Below are 18,459 nucleotides of genomic sequence, written 5' to 3'. Positions count from 1 at the left end.
CAGCGTGAAGGCAAGCTGGCTACCTATACTGAAAGTGAGGGGTGGGAAAAGGAGGGATTAAGGGAGTCATCTATCTACCTATACTGGAGGGAAAGGTTGAGGAGTCATCTAGCTACCTATACTGGGGGGGGGGGGGGGTCATCAGGCTACCTATACTAGAGGGAAGGGAGGAGGGGGTCATCTCACTACCTATACTGAAGGGGGGCAGCTGGTGACAGTGGCCTTGGGCGGTAAAGAGTACAAATCCGGCCCTGCATTGCATGTGGCAGGTTTCTGTAATGCTAGCCAACAGCAGATTATGCAGTCACACCCAAAGGTGAGGAGAATAGGGAGGCCCCCCATTCCTCACCAGACCACCCCACAAGGGATAACAGACCAGTAAACCTAGTGGCTACCAGATTTCCTGTTACTGAGAACTACCGGGTCATGGTCCCAGGACCACCCCTCAGTCAACTGAGCTAAACATGTGACTCTGCTGAACGATTGCCCAGAGGTCAGAATTTGATTCTCATGTAGGCAACAATAGAATATGGCAGGAGAATAAACAATGACAAGGCTAAGGTCAGGGCTGGTGGCAATCAGGCTCAAACAATGATTCAGACTAAGGTAAGGTTTGATGGCACTCAGGTAAAGTCAGCAAGCAGCAAAATGAGACTAGCAGATTTTGGCAGTGGGTAGATCAGAAATGGATTAAGGTGTAATGGAGCCCTTGGCAAGGAAGTAGATTTTGCTCTCCCTTGTGGCCCTTTTGATAACTGGAGAGAAGACAGGTGGCAGGTGGGCCGCCTGACACCCACTAGGCCCCAAGCTGTAGCCTCTTCTGCTCCTTGAGTTAATGCAATACTTTCCCTGTGCATCTTTGTACTGAGAACCTTGTCAGTGCTCTGTATCACTGCGTCAGAGCTGCTGTATTGCAGTTTGCCTGTATTTTGTATTACAGTAGAGTCCCGGTTATCTGGAACTTCACTAACCAGCGGTGTCAACCAACAGCACAAATCGCCGGCAGTACTCACAGTGGTGAAGGCCACATTTTTATGCCTAGTACACACCATACAATTTTCTGTAAGATTTACCTGCCAGATAGATAATTTCCAACATGTTGGAAATTATCTAACCATCTATCTGCCTGGCAATTAGGCATTGTTCTACTCAGCAGGAGATAAGCAGAAGACAATGCACCAGAGGTAATGACCAGTCACTCTCTACCAGTACTTTACAGAAAATAATCTAATTACAGAAAATCTAACAGAAAATCTACAGAAAAATCTTACAGAAAATTGTATGGCGTGTACTAGGCACTAGGCATTAGGCTGTTTGTGGGCTCGGCTGTGCTTACAGACTGGGTTCCGTGCCTCCCCCAAGATAAATACACTTTCTGTCACTTTATTTTAACATTGTATTTAACATTGTAACAGTGCATAGTATGTATATAGAGTGGGTTATAGTACTGTATTAGCTAGGCCGATTTTTACCTTAAATCTCAAGCAACCAGAAAATACACTAAGGCCCGGTTCACATTAGCGGTCGCCGTCAGGAATCGCCGTGCCGGAGCCGGACCGCATGCAGAACGGACGGAACGGACGCACGGCATAGCAATGAAAGCCTATGCGTCCGTTCACATGCGTCCGTTTCGTCCGGACCGGATCCGGACTCCGGCATAAGACCCAACATGCGCTATTTTTTGGTCCGGCTCCTCCGGCAGCCGTATCCGGAGCGGAGCCGGACTGCACCATCCGGCCAATACAAACCAATGAGAACCGGAGAGCGCACAACACACTGGCTAAAAATCCGGATGTTCTACCCCACTTCCTATGCGTATTGAAGCGGCGATTTTGGATGGGGACACATGGGCAAGCATTTTGGAGTGGAGCAGCAGTGATTTTAAACGTGCTGGAGATGTTGGCAGTATGTCGGAGGTGGAGGTGAGTGCTAAACAGCGGAGGGCCTGATTCCACAGGTCCACCTTCTGCTGACCTCCCAGACCCCAACATTTTTATTCCTTTTTTTACTATCTTTTGCCAAACGGATCCGGATCGCATCCTGATGAACACCTGATGCAAACTGACCGGATCCGGATCGGATCCGGATCAGAACCGTACGTTTAGCAGAGAACCGCAAGTGTGAACGGGGCCTTATCCAGCATCAGCCGCCGTTCCCTGTCAGTGCCGGATAACCGAGACTCTACTGTACTACTGTTGTAAGTGATTTTGTAAGGTGCACCCTCATGACTGCTATGTTATACTCTGTAACTTTTCAATACACTGTAGCTATTAAAAATTGAAGTTCATGCGCATGTTATAACATTGTAATGTGAAAATGTTTTTTCCTTTATCTCCTTGACCTCAATACAGGAAAGAATGGTCAGGCAGGCCACAACAGGAACATAAGATCATGGATAGCCAGGGAAGCTGAGTCATAAATAGGGGCAGAAGAACAACAATAGTCAAACTGGTCAAGTGAAAACTACATGCAGGGGCAAAAAGATACATTAGTAGTTCATGTCAGATATAGGATATTATTAAGGCAAACAACTGGGAATGCCACCTGGTAGTGACTGGATAGTGTGCTGGTCAAGGGCTCTGCCCAGGCCTAGATTTACCTCACAGGAGTCTATAGGCACAGATGTCCTGGCACCTTAGACTTTGCCCCCCATGATCCTACAAATCCCCACCGAACCGCACCACAAGCTGGCTGGCCAAGGTTTCACTTCTCCAGCCAAAGGAACCTCAGTATTAAGTAGCTAGAGGTGCCACTGACTAAAGGGAGATTTCATTAGTGGAAGCCGGGTGAGTAGCAACTCATTTACACTCTGATCAAGACTCTGAATAGGAAATGAGGGAGGGAGACACCTCTCCACCATGAGGCGCCTGTAGGCACGTGCCTACAGCGCTTTATGGTAAATCCGGCCCTGGCTCTGCCTCTGACACAGGAGACCAGTGTTCAAATCTTGGCTCTTCCTGTTCAGTATGCCAGCACCTATTCAGTGAGGAGACCTTGGGCAAGACTCCCTAACACTGCTACTGCCTATAGAATGGGCCCTTGTGGCTGCAGCTCTGGCGCTTTGTGTCCACCAGAAGAAAAGCGCAATATAAATGTCCTGTGTCTTGTCTTGTTTAGGATAACATTGAGTGGGTTTTGGGCTAGTGTTATAAAGAAGATAATTTTAAAGTGGATCTGAGATGAACTTTTACACATTGTATAATTGTGTTCCTTTCCTATTGTTTATAGGGCATTCCTCAAGCCAAATACTTTTTTGTTTTTGTTTTAATACTCGAATTCCCTATAAACTAAACAAGCCTCGGCCACAGGTTTTCAGAGAGCCAAGGCACTTTCAGACAGTAGCAAGGGCTCATGGGAGCTCAGTCTGGGCAGGAGGAAGGGGAGGTATTACTAGCCAGAGATTTCAGAGGCAGAGGGGAGGAGGGAGGAGGAGGGGGGGATTAGGTTTTTTTGCTCCAGATACAGATAAGCCTGCCTCTGTGTAATGCTCACAAACAACATGGCTACTGTCACTGTATCACAGGAAGATATAATCATATTCTATTAAAGCTGTTTGCAGCTAGATTTGCTGTGTAAATTATCTAAACTTTAGATAAAATATATAGACAAGTTACTTGTTATAGTTAGTTTTTCATCTCAGATCCGCTTTAAGGGGTGAGGTTAGGATAACAGACAGACAAATAACATTTATATTACGCTTTTCACCTGGCAGACTCAAAGCGCCAGAGCTGCAGTCACTAGAATGCGCTCTATAGGCAGTAGCAGTGTTAGGGAGACTTGCCTAAGGTCTCCTACTGAATAGGTGCTACTGAACAGGCAGAGCCGAGATTCAAACCATGGTCTCCTGTGTCAAAGGCAGAGCCCTTTACCATTACACTTTCCAGAGGAAAATATCAGATACATTATGGTTAGCCAAATGACGAGAAAGACACAAAGGAGATCACATAACTGAATTAAGCGCCAGCACCAAGTTGACTTGCAGTGGATCAGAATGTACTCACCCTATCAGGCAACTGGGTGTCCTTTGAGCTCCTGTGCCCACCAGCAGTGGGCATGGTAAGGTGCTTTTCTTCTACTGCTGGCAAATATAAGTTACTTGTAACTGGAGTTGAGGGAGAACCGCATGACTAGAGTAATACAAGCAATGCACATGTTTTGTGTATAATGCGGGTTATGTAAACTAAGTAACGTGCCCATTGGGGCATGTCAATTTTACCGGCCTTTATTGAGTGGTGTCCTGCATGTGAGATCATGTGTAAATCAAGCATTCAGAAAGGAAATTCACTCACTGATTACAGCAGCCATACTGGACATTAGTGCGTCAGGATCCCATTTCATGGAAAGTCTACAACGGAGGTCTCTATTTCTGCCATATGTGGGAAAGCTTTGGAAATGACCATGTAGATTATCTGTAGCTAATATTCCGATGCTTCCCTCCAGATCACGCAATTGGAGGAGCTGCTAGCGGTACGACATTCCGTGTTTGTGGTCGGAAATGCTGGAACAGGCAAAAGCACGGTAAGTGGGAAATGACGTGCAACAGAAAGTCACATGTTGTTTTACCAGTGACTAATTTTTATTAATTAGGAAGAATTGTAGATTTTTTTCAGTTGCGTGTGGTCCAGTGTTAGTCATAGAGAGAATCTGAAGACATAACAACAAAAGTTGTTTAGGTAGTACGTTTATTGACTAACTCTACAAGATTTACAAGGTTTCTTTGCAAGCTTTCAAAACTTTAACCACTTTACCCCCGCGCGTACATATTTCCCTGCCCCTTTTTCCATCCTTTAACAACCAGGGACGGAGAAACACGTACTTTCCGCGTTCCCGACGCTGCCCGCGCTCCCGCTCGTAAACACGCCGCCCGCCGCTAGTTAACACGCCTCCGCCCGCTCGCCCAGAGATCAATGAACGGGAAAATCCATTCCCGTTCGTTGATCTAAGCCCCGCAATGATCAGCTGCTCTCCTATGGGCAGCGCGATCATTGTGAGAAAAAACTCACGTGTCCAGCCTCCTTATACTTCCTCCAAGCTTCCGGAAGGAAGCTTGGAGGTCGCATTAAAACAAAAAGTTACTGTGGCCATCTTGTGGCCAAATAGTAAACTACACCCTACACATTTTTCACATACAAATAAATGACTTTTACACATAAAATTAACTCATTACCTCCCACACTCCCCATTTTTTTTTTTTTTTGAAATTAAAAAAAAATTAAAAAATTTACAATTAAAAAAAATACATAAATAGTTACCTTAGGGACTGAACTTTTTAAATATTTATGTCAAGAGGGTATAACACTGTTACTTTATAAACTATGAGCTTGTAATTAGGGATGGACGCAAAAATGAAAAAAATGCACCTTTATTTCCAAATAAAATATTGGCGCCAAACATTGTGATAGGGACATAATTTAAATGGTTTTATAACCGGGACAAAAGGGCAAATACGTTTCATGGGTTTTAATTACAGTAGCATGCATTATTTAAAAACTATAATGGCCGAAAACTGAAAAATAATTATTTTTTTCCCCACATTTTTCCTATTTTCCCATTAAAACACATTTAGAAAAAAATAATTCTTGGCATAATGTCCCACCTAAAGAAAGCCTAATTGGTGGCGGAAAAAACAAGATATAGTTCATTTCATTGCGATAAGTAATGATAAAGTTATAGACGAATGAATGGAAGGAGCGCTGAAAGGTGAAAATTGCTCTGGTGCTCAGGGGGTAAAACCCCTCAGTGGTGAAGTGGTTAAGTTTCTTCTTCAGGCATAATACAGAACTGGATCAGAACCGTGCCTGAAGAAGAAAAAACGTAATGTTTTGCAAGCTTGCAAATAAATCGTGTACAGTTAGTTATTAAAGGTACCACCTAAACAACTTTTGTTGATATGTCTTTAGACTTTTTCAGTGATGGTGTTGTCTTTGAAGAGGAAGTATAGGAAAACAACACAGAGGTTTTACAGGATGCTAAACTACTGCTAAAAAAGTTATTCTAACATGTCAGTGCTGCACAAGTCATTTTTTTTATTTAATGATTTTACAAAATGTAATGTTATTACAATATTACCGCTATATATCTCATTAATTTCTGCAGTCAGCTGTTTTCCCAACATGGCAAATGTGATAAGACAAGCTCACTTGCAGTAAGGACAATAATACACAGTTTGGGGAATGGCACTCCTTAAATTGTCTTTGCACACACTCTATGCAGTTTGTTTGCGGTGCCAATCAATTACCATATCTTTTCAGGTGCTCCATCAGTTCAGCTACATCTGGTAGGATTTTTTTTATCTAGTAAAAGGATCTACAGGTTCCTTATATGAAACTCATGGGGGATTACGTTGTATAGTTACTGATTTGGTAGAAGAAGCGATTGACATAAATGGAAACTTAAAATAATAATAATAAAAATATGAATTGCATGTAGGAGGTGTTTAGGGGGCATATAGTCTTTATTACAGAAATATTTTATCAGTCTGATTTACTAAGGCATCTCCAGACATTCCAGTATATCAACACAACTGGATTTTTTTCCCACATTTTCTAATACTATGTGATGATATAATGCTGGGGGGTCATACTTTCTGACCACCCAGCGCAACAAGGCTAAGAGCTGGATAATGGAAGAGGTTACACAGGCTGCCCAGAGCAACTGCAGCTCCGGGCTTTGCTACAAATAAAACACAATGGCAGCGCAGTGCGATGTTGCGCTGCCTTAGTTCGCACTGTGCTGCCTTAGCGATAGCAAGCATTCAGACAGGTACAAGACAGGACTATAGATTGGAGCGTAACTAGTAGCAACCGCAGCTCACAGTCATGTCCACAGAAGCAGAGCAAGCAGGCTAAGGCTCAACACACACCATACAATCTTGATTGTTCAATCTTACCACTTTCATGTAGTATAAGAGCTTATCCAATCAATCCTTCAAGGTATTTTCAATGTGTTGGCCCTTATACTACATAGATTTGGTAGATCTGTACAACCAAGATTGTATGGTGTGTGTTGAGCTTAACAAGAGTCACCAGCAAGCATCCACCCAGGCAAGACTACAGGATAGAACGTAACTAATAGCAACTGCAGCCTATAGTTAAGTTCCCAGAAACTAGAGTAGCAGGAATACTACCAGTCACCAACCTGGTGATGGCAGAATCCAAGCTATCTGGATAATGGACCTTACTGACCTACCGCAGATGCAGCGAACGTCCATCAAGCATGAAACTAGGCAATACACAATAATAAGAAAAATATCAAACGGCTCAACTAATGGATAAATATATATTAGCAAGTCTGCATATATATTTGTCAAGAACTAACTAAAGCACAAGTAATAAGGTTGCATAGAACTACAATAACAGAACTATACAGAGTAACAAGGTGCCCAGTAGATCAGTGTAGTGACCACTATGACGGGCGGGGTATGAAATGGGAGGCAGACTTTTATGCTGGCATCAACCAATGTATGCAGGTATGCAAATCTCCACACAGCTGAATGGTAATCACTCAATCTTGAGCTGGCTTGATTACCATTTGCTAGCTGGCTGTGAATGCAAAGGACCCTCATTAGAAATACATGCAGAATTATGTAACAACATGCATGCAGGAAATCCAGGGCTATCTGGCCGCAGCTCAGCTGCAACAAGTAATTGGTGGGATGATGACAGCATCCTGAGCTGCCCATAACTGCAGAGTGTTGCAAATGACAATGAGACCCATTGCAAATGCACAACCGAATGCAAGCAGATAAGCCAGAACTGTCCGTTTGCAGCTCCACTGCAACGGACAGAATACGCTACAGAAGGGATCCTTACAGATGATAGATAGCAGCTGTCACCTGGGTCATATTGAAACATAGCAGGGGTTGATAAAACTTAAAGGGGCACTACAGCAAAAAACTGTAAAATGTAAAATATGTGCAAACATATACAAATAAGTAGTAGTACATTTTTTCCAGAGTAAAATGAGCCATAAATTACTTTTCTCCTATGTTGCTGTCACATACAGTAGGTAGTAGAAATCTGACAGAAGTGAAAGGTTTTGGACTAGTCCATCTCTTTATAGGGGATTCTAAGGGATATATTTATTTTCAAAAGCACAGTGAATGGCAGTTGCTCTGTCCAACTGCCAAAAAACTGTGTAGCGAGCAAGGAAGCTGGCCAGCATCATTGTTTAAATCCTTTTTTTAGGGAATATCTTGATAAAGAATAAAGAATAAAATCCTTGCTAAGAATCCCCTATGAAGAGATGGACTAGTCCAAAACCTATCACTTCTGTCATATTTCTACTGCCTACTGCAAGTGACAGCATTATAGGACAAAAGTAATTTATGGCTCATTTTACTCTGGAAAAAATGTACTTCTTATTTGTATATGTTTGCACATATTTTAAATTTTACAGTGTTTCGCTGTAGTGCCCCTTTCAAGAGACACTGAAGCGCAAAAAAAATTATGATATTATGATTTGTATGTGTAGTACAGCTAAGAAATAAAACATTAAGATCAGATACATCAGTCTAATTGTTTCCAGTATAGGAAGAGTTCAGAAACTCCAGTTGTTATCTCTATACAAAAAAGCCATTAAGCTCTACGACTTTCAAAGTCCTGGAGAGGGCTGTTTTCTGACTTTTATTATCTCAACTGTTATTTAACTATTTACTTTTTCTCTGCCAGAGGAGAGGTCATTAGTTCACAGACTGCTCTGAAAGAATCATTTTGAATGCTGAGTGTTGTGTAATCTGCACATATTATAGAATGATGCAATGTTAGAAAAAACACTACATACCTGAAAATAAAAAATATCAGAATATTTTACTTGCTGTTAATCTTCTAGTAATTATTTATAGTACACAACCAATTCATTATATCATATATTTTTGTTCGCTTCAGTGTCTCTTTAAGGTTTTAACACACTTCAAGTTTTCTTGTTTTTTTTACTTTATTTTAAAATGAATCATTTTATAGACTAAACATTTCTGATAGCATGTTGATAGACTAAAATTTTCACCATGTCCGATCAGATATTGACAATTTGATCAAGATCCATCAATCAAAAGAAGAACTTAAATTGTCTTTTCTTGTGTGTATGAAGCTTTGCCACATGTGTCTGAAATGAGATTAAAGGACAACTGAAGCGAGAGGGATATGGAGGCTGCCACATTTTTTTCCTATTAAGCAATACCACTTCCTGTCAGTCATGCTGACCCTCTCCCTTTAATACTTTTAGCCATAGACCCTGAACAAGCATGCAGCAGATCAGGTGGTTCTGACATTATTGTCAGATCTGACAAGAATAGCTGCATGCTTGTTTCTGGTGTTAAGGTGGCCATACACTCGTTAGATTAGCAGCAGATAGATCATCAGTAGATTTTCTGATCTATCTGATGTGTTTAAGAACATTTTTTACTAGGAACAGATTTCCAATTGATTTCAGTATGAAATCTATTGAAAATCGATCTGATGGCATTTTGTTGCCATCAGATTTCTATTAGGTCCAATGCAAAATGATAAGCCATCTCAAGAGATAAGCCTACATTTTCCAACATGTCAGATCGATTGAAATCGATTGAAATCGGCCGCAAATCGATCGGTCAATCGATTTGCGATTGATCGATTGATTGGCCGAAAATCGGCTGAGTGTATGGGCCCCTTTATTCAGACACAACTGCAGCCAAATAGACCAGCAGGGCAGCCAGACAACTGGTATTGTTTAAAAGGAAATAAATATGGCAGCCTCCATATCCCTCTCACTTCAATTGTCCTTTAAACGAACCTGAACTGGCCGAGAAGAAAATACTTATCTAGGTAGAGTGAATCTTCTGGACAGTCCAAAGGCTTCCCTTGTCGTCCTTGACCAGGGCCGGGCCGAGACAGAGGCGTGAGAGGCTCCAGCCTCAGTGTGCAGTGTAGGAGGGGGCACATAACACACTCAGCTATCATTCCCCTAATGTGTTTGAAGCAGGGAGAAATAAGAAAGGGGATAAATGGTAGTGACTGCAAGCCAGATAACTAGAGGTGAAGGTGTTGGGGGGGGGGGGGGGGAGCCCTGGGGCGCCTCTTGGTCTAATTGCAGTCAGTGTGTGATGGCTAGGGTGGGAGGGATGGTGGGGCGCACTTTGGTGTCTCAGCCTTGGGTGCTGGAGGAACTTGTCCCAGCTCTGTCCTTGACCATGCTGTTGGACCATCTGAACATATTCAACAAATGCTTTTTGGATATATTCTCATAGCCATTAATGAGAATTATCTACATTTTAGTTCTCTGGCCAGTACAGGTTTGCTTTAACAAAGACTTCACTACCATGGACAGAGGCGTATCTAGGTAAAATGGCGCCCATGGCAAACACAAAAACTGCGCCCCTGCCCTCCCCCCCCCCCCCCCATCAGAGCCCCATGAATAGCCACAACCTTACCCCTAGAGCTTCCGGAATAGCGTGGCAGCGAAACTTCATACTTTGCCCCGTTCTGGCAGTGGGACAAGTCCTCTTTACTTCCCACATCAGTGTAGCAGTGCCATGCAACCTATCACCTTGGGGCTCCGGATGCAAGTCAAGTCAAGGTGCCGTGTCCAGAGTCGCAACAGTGCTAGGCTACACAGCGCAGTTACACTGAAGAGAAAGTGAAGAGGTCCTGTCCCCGCCACGAATGAGGTAACGTATGAAACTCAGCTGCCACTCTACTCTGCAAGCAATGTAGGTGGTGGGGACAGGAGCTGCACACATGCGGGTGGGGGGAGGGGAGCAGGGGCACTGCACACAAGGCAGCATTCATATTTTCTAGCCCCTGCAGGCAGGGGCGGTGGGGGAGGGGGGGGGGTTATTGCAGTGTATTAAAACACCGTTAAAATATATATCTATATCGATTTTTATCTCTATCAATCTATCTATCTATTATATACACACACGACAAGGATTGGGAGGGGAGGGGGTTTAGAGGGCTTGAAGACACACTACACAACACACACAACCTGGCATCAAAAGACCCTACACTCCAGAAACTACCCCACAACAGAAACTCACAAGGAGAGTACACTGCACTGCAAACACACACACACACTGTACACACACTGTACACACACACACACTGTACACACACTGTACACACACTGCACACACACTGTACACACACTGCACACACACTGCACACACACTGCACACACACACACACTGTACACACACACTGCACACACACTGTACACACACACACACACACACACACACACACACACACACACACACACACACACACACACACACACACACACTGTACACACACACAAAATCTGACATCACAAGGCCTCCTACACTCCAGAAACACAACATAAACTCGGACACAGATTATACTACATTGTAAAACACACACCTTACACACACTCTCTCTCAGTGCTAAGCATCTTCCCCATGTACCATTTAATTACCTTGTGATTGCAGCCCTGTGACTGCCTCTGCGTGCCTGCATTGGCCTCATACTCACACACTGTTTGTGTGTGTCACAGCAGCTCTGCAGCATACAGCCACGATGTTCTTCCTCTCCAATCCCCTCCCACCCCATCAGCCCCAGCGGCTCCATGTGGCCAATCAGGAGGGGGATCATACGAGCAGCACTGAGTCACAACTCACAAACATTGCCGGGGTGACCAGGGGGAGAAGGGATGCTATAACACTGGTGTAAGTCAGACACATGTCCTCTTCTCCTACTGTGTGGGCTGGGCGACGGGCAGTCACGGGGAAATTTCAAAGTTACAGCGCTAATGAAGTTTATGAACGTGGACCTAGGGGGCAATTTTTTTTTCTGATCATGCGCCCCCCTCCCAGGTGAGTGACAAGGGGCGCCTATAGCAAGTGCCCCATGTGCATCCCTCTAGATCCGCCTCTGACCATGGAGTCAAACATTAACTTGTACCAATCAGATCTCCCTAACATATGCCATTATAACATGAAGCTCCCCTTTAACACAGATCCTAAAGACTTTGCATAGAACGTATTCCAATATGAAGTTGAAACCTATCTGGCATGACATCAATCCAAAAGCTGTGACTACCGATGAGCTCTTTGGCTTTCTTCACCCTTCAACCCGGGAATGGAAGGATGGTAATTATGAGTGTGTCTGGTGTGTTTGCTTCACCTTGAAATTACTGACCAGACGATTAATAATTTATATTTCCAGGCTTGTTTTCCTTTACAATGAGGGAACTGTTTATTATTCCTCATGATGGCCCAAAGTGGATTGTCCTTGATGGGGATATTGATCCGATGTGGATTGAATCGCTAAACACAGTCATGGATGATAACAAGGTTGGTGGGTTTCTGATTATAACACTGATAATACTAACAGCAGAAAATAACAACTTTGTCCAGTTACCTGAAATAATGTCAATTTGATTACAGCAGTAGTCCCAAAGCATTCACAATTCCTCAGACTATGTGAGTTAAGATACAGTTACTCCATGAGATGATCGATATACTGTAGAACCATCTGCAGTACTGCACTTTCCTACATGTCTTCTTTCAAACATTTTAGTCTGCCTGTTAAAACCTCTGTTTGGCACAATACTTCATTCTAATTCCCTTCTGTATTATTTGTATTCTGTGCTGCACCTAGAGAAATGTGAAACTGTGAAAGGAATATAACCCAGGATTAAACGTCATCCCAATCAGTAGCTGATACTCATTTTCCCACAAGGAATCTTTGTCTTTCCTCGAATAAACATTCAGGGACACCTGTATGTCTGATATGGTGGTGAAACCCCTCCCACCGTGTGATGTCAGGGCCATGCTGTCTGTGAACCTCATTGCATTGTAGGAAATAACATCTGTTTCCAACTGCCAAGCAAGCAGTATCTCCCTCTGCGCATAGGACTCTCAGTAACGAATATTCAGCTAAGATCGTCTGACAGCACTAAAAATTTCACCACTTGTGATAAATTTCAGAATGTAAACACTGACTAAATATGTTATGAATGAATATTGCAAAAATAAGCAAATGTATTCATGACAGTATTTTCACTGTAGTTTGTCTTTAATAGGGAGGCTGCCATTTTTATTCCCTTTTAATACCAACTGTGCAAATGTTTAAGGCAAACAGGAAACAATGCTGCAGAGAAAGTATGTTTTCACATACAGACAAGTTAATAAATTAACAATAAAAAAGCAAATGAACAGAAGTACAACTGAACAGAAGTACAACAGAAGTACAACTACAACTGTGCATATTACAACTGTGCATATCTAGGAGTATATAGATCTCACCACCTTAACATGAACCTACAGACTAAAAATCTACTCAGCAGCTCTGAAAAGGCTTGGTGTTTCTTTAACAGTTTCACAGCATCTGAACTTTGTTTTTCTTCCCCACACCTCATTTTTACCTGCTCAAACGAAAACTGCCCGGGCATTTTTCCCCTGATGCTGTGCAAAGCATGATGGGATTTCTGATGTTGTTGTTCTCCTTCTGCTGTTTTGGTGCAATTTTCTTTTTCAAATATTGAATTTGAGATTTGAAACCTAGTGCGCGCAGCTGGGAGGGGTGATCAGGACACAGGACAGTTGGAACTGTGTCTCATGCTTCCTGTCACCTCCTTTCAACCAAAAAGATGGCTGCCCCCATGAAAAAGATGGCTGCCCCATGAAATCACAAACATTTGCCTGTTCTTTTGAAACAGGATGGGTAAGAGATTATATTACCTATCTATTTTAATTAACATAACTAATGTAACTTAATGACAGTATGGTTGTTTAGGCTGAAGTTCCCCTTTAAGGACAAACCACAAAGGTAAGTATACGTTTTATTCATGAACATAAGACAACGCGTTTCACGGGTGCATGCCTTCTTCTTCAGGTCAATACAAAAGTACCTTTAATAACAGTATTCCACAGACGCGAGCACCTCTATACTGCAGTCACCCGCGCTCTTGAAGGGAAATCCAATCAACACTTGCTATGACCACTTCAAACTGAAGGAACGCGGCAGGCCGCACTGCAGCCGCAGTGTGATTGGTGGCTTCCATGCTGGGGACGGGGCAAGGCAATGCAGGCAAATGCATCTGAAGAGCTTATGTCAGATTAGTTTACATCAGATCAGGTAAGTATTTAGACCTCATACCCCCTCCCGCCCCAGTGTTGCTGCATTAAGACAGCTCCTGTTATGTCAGGTTCTGTCTTTTTATACTTTAGGTAGTCTTTAATGGAACAAAAGGCTACTCTTCATCATCTAGGAATGGCATTATAAATGGGTCTTCCATCCCCACTATAATCCTGCGGCCTAGCCCTACACTACTGCCCACATCACCCTTGTATAGTCCAAACCCAAATTGGTCATGAGTCTTCTAACTGTAGCCTGTAAGGGCCTGTTCATACTGGCTGCGTTTGCAGAACGCATGGATTTAGTACAGAAACGCATGTAAAAAACCTCATGCGGATGTACGCGTTTTTTACGCGTTGCAATGCGTTTTTTGGTCCGTTTTTGTAGCAAGGCGTTTTTGTCTAAAAGGGGAAGTGTTTAATAAAGATTGATCTGTGTAAGACCAATAATATTCAACCAGTTATTACAGCCATAGAGGCTCAACTGAAGCGTTGGTCTAATCTGCCACTGAATCTATATGGCAGGGTATGTTCCATAAAGATGATTATAGCCCCTAAACTACTGTACGTGCTGCAGATGTCTCCATGTTGGCTCCCACAGAAAATATTTAAAAAAAATAGACTCTATTATGACCAGTTTTCTGTGGGCAGGTAGTACACCAAAAATAGCGTTACGAACGCTTCAACTACCAATAACTGAAGGCGGATTTGCCCTACCGGATTACCAAGCTTACTACCTCGCATCTCAACTGGTGCCTATACAGCACTGGTTGAGTTCCACAAGAACACACTCAGACATGAATACAGAAGCGGACATTGCCACTTCTTATGAAGCTTTATGCTCTATTATATATAGAGGTAAAGTCCCCATGGGAGATGAAGGCTCATGTTTGATCCAACACACTATTAGGGTATTTAAAAAGGCACAAAAGATATGCGACCCCTCTCCCAGCACTATATCTCCTAACCTGCCCTTGTGGCATAACGAGCAACTTCCAGAACTTAAAAGAATTCCGGATATTCATTTTTGGTGCAAAGTAGGTATTAAGTACATCAACCAGTTATATTGTGAAGGTTCCTTTAAGGACTTTGCCACTCTGAGGCAGGAGTTTGGTTTGCCACCCCACTCGCTCTTCCGTTACTTTCAAATTAGGCATGCTCTTAAATCCCAACTTGGCTTACAAGGAGTTATAATGGCTCCAATGCCACTAGAATCACTGCTTCTACAAAAGGATACTAACAAACAAATATCAAGATACTATAACTTTGTACTCCTTGCTAAACAGAACAATATCCGTAATAATTATAAATACAAATGGGAGAGTGGGGGGGCGAATATCACTGACTCGGAGTGGTTGGAATTTCAGGACACATACTTTAAAACTGTAATAACCTCAAGGGATAAAGTAATTCAGCTTAAGTGGCAACACCAGGCTTATATAACACCAATCCGATTGGCTAGGATGGGAAGAGGGGCTACGGACTTATGTTTTAAATGTAAGGCGATAAGTGCTGATTTTCTACACTGTGTGTGGTACTGTCCCCAGGTCCAAACTTACTGGAGGACAGTAATACACTTCCTATCAGACAAACTTAAACTCCCTGTTGTAATGTCCTTTCAAGCATGCATGCTAGGCATATTAGGGGACATAGGATGCGGAACACACAAGAAAACTTTAATACGCATACTACTGTTCTATGCTAGGAAATCTCTTACTTCCAAATGGAAGCAAAATTCGGTACCCTCGCTAAAACAATGGAAGGAAACAGTAAATAATGTATTGCCCTTATACAAACTAACATACCAATCCAGATCACAGTTTGGAGTGTTCGAAAAGGTATGGAGTATTTGGGTTAATGCTTTCGAAACTGTGATCCCTCACCTTGATATTTCTGTGATGATACAAGATCTTCATTAGCTATGTTGTTTATGCTGTTATTAATGATTAGATGAATACTTACCTGAGATCCAAGTGGTGGGAATGAAGCTTTATCTCTTCCTTTTCTGATTTGTAAAGTATAGTAACAACTAGCTTTGTAAGAATTTAAGACATAACATCTGTTAAATGTACAGACTAACCAGCAAGCTCATGGTGACCCAGAACTCATTGGGGTGTGTAAGGGACTACAATGGTCCTAAAAGCCCCCTTACTAAGATGTTAAGAAAAACAAAAGTTTGCTTTCCTAAAACAGAAAGAATTTGCGATAATTCAGGTTGGAGTGAGCTCGAGATGTCTCCCAGGCACCACTGCTGAATATATGCAAATTAACCATTGTACCCTTAGAAGCTAAACACACCTCCAGAACCGCTGGAATGCAATGATGTGTCAGCTTGTTAATATGTACAGAGCCATAATAATCCAACATGCATACAGACTGTTTCGGATTGTTTGATCCTCATCAGTGCATGGCATGGATTAATTTGGCTCTATGGAGTAGGGCTTGTAAATCCGAGAGGTACAGACTAACCAGCCAGCTCATGGTGACCCAGAACTCATTGGGGTGTGTAAGGGACTACAATGGTCCTAAAAGCCCCCTTACTAAGATGTTAAGAAAAACAAAAGTTTGCTTTCCTAAAAAAGAAAGAATTTGCGATAATTCAGGTTGGAGTGAGCTCGAGATGTCTCCCAGGCACCACTGCTGAATATATGCAAATTAACCATTGTACCCTTAGAAGCTAAACACACCTCCAGAACCGCTGGAATGCAATGATGTGTCAGCTTGTTAATATGTACAGAGCCATAATAATCCAACATGCATACAGACTGTTTCGGATTGTTTGATCCTCATCAGTGCATGGCATGGATTAATTTGGCTCTATGGAGTAGGGCTTGTAAATCCGAGAGGTACAGACTAACCAGCAAGCTCATGGTGACCCAGAACTCATTGGGGTGTGTAAGGGACTACAATGGTCCTAAAAGCCCCCTTACTAAGATGTTAAGAAAAACAAAACATTCCAGCGGTTCTGGAGGTGTGTTTAGCTTCTAAGGGTACAATGGTTAATTTGCATATATTCAGCAGTGGTGCCTGGGAGACATCTCGAGCTCACTCCAACCTGAATTATCGCAAATTCTTTCTGTTTTAGGAAAGCAAACTTTTGTTTTTCTTAACATCTTAGTAAGGGGGCTTTTAGGACCATTGTAGTCCCTTACACACCCCAATGAGTTCTGGGTCACCATGAGCTTGCTGGTTAGTCTGTACCTCTCGAATTTACAAGCCCTACTCCATAGAGCCAAATTAATCCATGCCATGCACTGATGAGGATCAAACAATCCGAAACAGTATACTTGGTCTTGGTACGAGAGGTATTCTAAGGGTCCTCCTTGTGGGGGCCCTGGATAAACGAGGGGAGGATGGCAGCTGCGTCGAGTGGAGGAGGTGGAGGAGGCATGCCAAAACTTCGGAACTCAGTTCGCTTTGTAGTAAAGACGGATTGGAGGAAGCATGGACCAAAGGCGTTCATCGATAAGGTACTGGTGGAGGGGTTGAAGCTGAATAAGAGCAAGATGTTCGCAATACAAGATTTTCCAGGACAAGGGGCCTATGATGTTACTATGCATAATGAGGAAGATGCGCTAAAAGTGCTGGCAGATTATAGAGAGAGCAGGGAAGATTATGTTAATTGGTTGGAGTCGGTCACGCCATTATTTAACGAAAAGGCGAGACAGATTTATGTACATATGTACAATCCATTCGTGGAGCCAGATGTGGTCAGGCTGTTTATGCTCAGATATTTTGAGGATGTAAGTTATGCTGAAAAAATATATAACCATATTGGTGTTTACAGAAGCAAAATGAAGTTTTTTGTGAAGTTCAAGAGACAGGAGGGTTGCTGGCATGATGTAGTTCACCCGCCCCCTGTTTTCTCTATTGCTGGGGAGAGAGGTTATGTCACGTATCCTGGGCAGCCTCTCTACTGCCGGAGGTGCTATATGTTCGGGCATGGAGCCGGAAGTTGTGTTTCTGAGGAGCGGTGCAGACATTGCAAGGAGCCAGTGCACCCTGGCTCCAGCTGTAAGAAGGTGAAAGTTTGTGACCTCTGTGGGATAAGTGGCCACTTGGCCAAAGATTGTGAAAAGCGTGGCAAAACAAGGATTTACACGTATGCTGCTGCAGCTGGTTCATACAGCAGGGGAAGGAGGAGGTCACTGGCTCCCCATGTGGAGCCCCGGGACCCTGAGGCTGTTACTGAGCCTCCCTTTGCTGATGCAGCTGGAGAGGGCACCAGTGTGTGTCATTCGGGCCCAACCGCTGCAGAGACCCCCCCTGTCCCCCCTGTGGATGATGTGACTGATTCCCAGATGCTGCAGGCAGAGGAGGTGCAAAAGCCGCAGCGAGTTAAAAAAAGGAAACTTGCCGAGGATGTGAATGAAAATGATGATGCTGTG

General features: G+C 43.1%; 1 protein-coding gene across 4 annotated transcripts in view; it reads left to right on the top strand.

Moving 5' to 3' along the window:
* LOC137524955 (dynein axonemal heavy chain 11-like) overlaps window positions 1-18,459 on the top strand; it is a 378,600-nt gene that overhangs the window by 40,350 nt on the left and 319,791 nt on the right. For 2 of the 4 annotated variants that reach the window (XM_068245507.1, XM_068245505.1), the window contains exons 11-13: window positions 4,441-4,518; window positions 11,950-12,082; window positions 12,159-12,286. In XM_068245507.1, the coding sequence (XP_068101608.1) occupies window positions 4,441-4,518; window positions 11,950-12,082; window positions 12,159-12,286 (339 nt within the window). Of the gene's footprint in view, window positions 1-4,440; window positions 4,519-11,578; window positions 11,660-11,729; window positions 11,807-11,949; window positions 12,083-12,158; window positions 12,287-18,459 lie in introns of those variants that run through there. The other 2 variants (XM_068245508.1, XM_068245509.1) reach the window with 2 other exon arrangements.

The sequence above is a fragment of the Hyperolius riggenbachi genome, chromosome 7 (assembly GCF_040937935.1).
Source record: "Hyperolius riggenbachi isolate aHypRig1 chromosome 7, aHypRig1.pri, whole genome shotgun sequence".
NCBI classification, from domain to species: domain Eukaryota; kingdom Metazoa; phylum Chordata; class Amphibia; order Anura; family Hyperoliidae; genus Hyperolius; species Hyperolius riggenbachi.
Note: the sequence above shows the minus strand (reverse complement) of the source record. Positions and strands in the feature narration are given on the sequence as shown.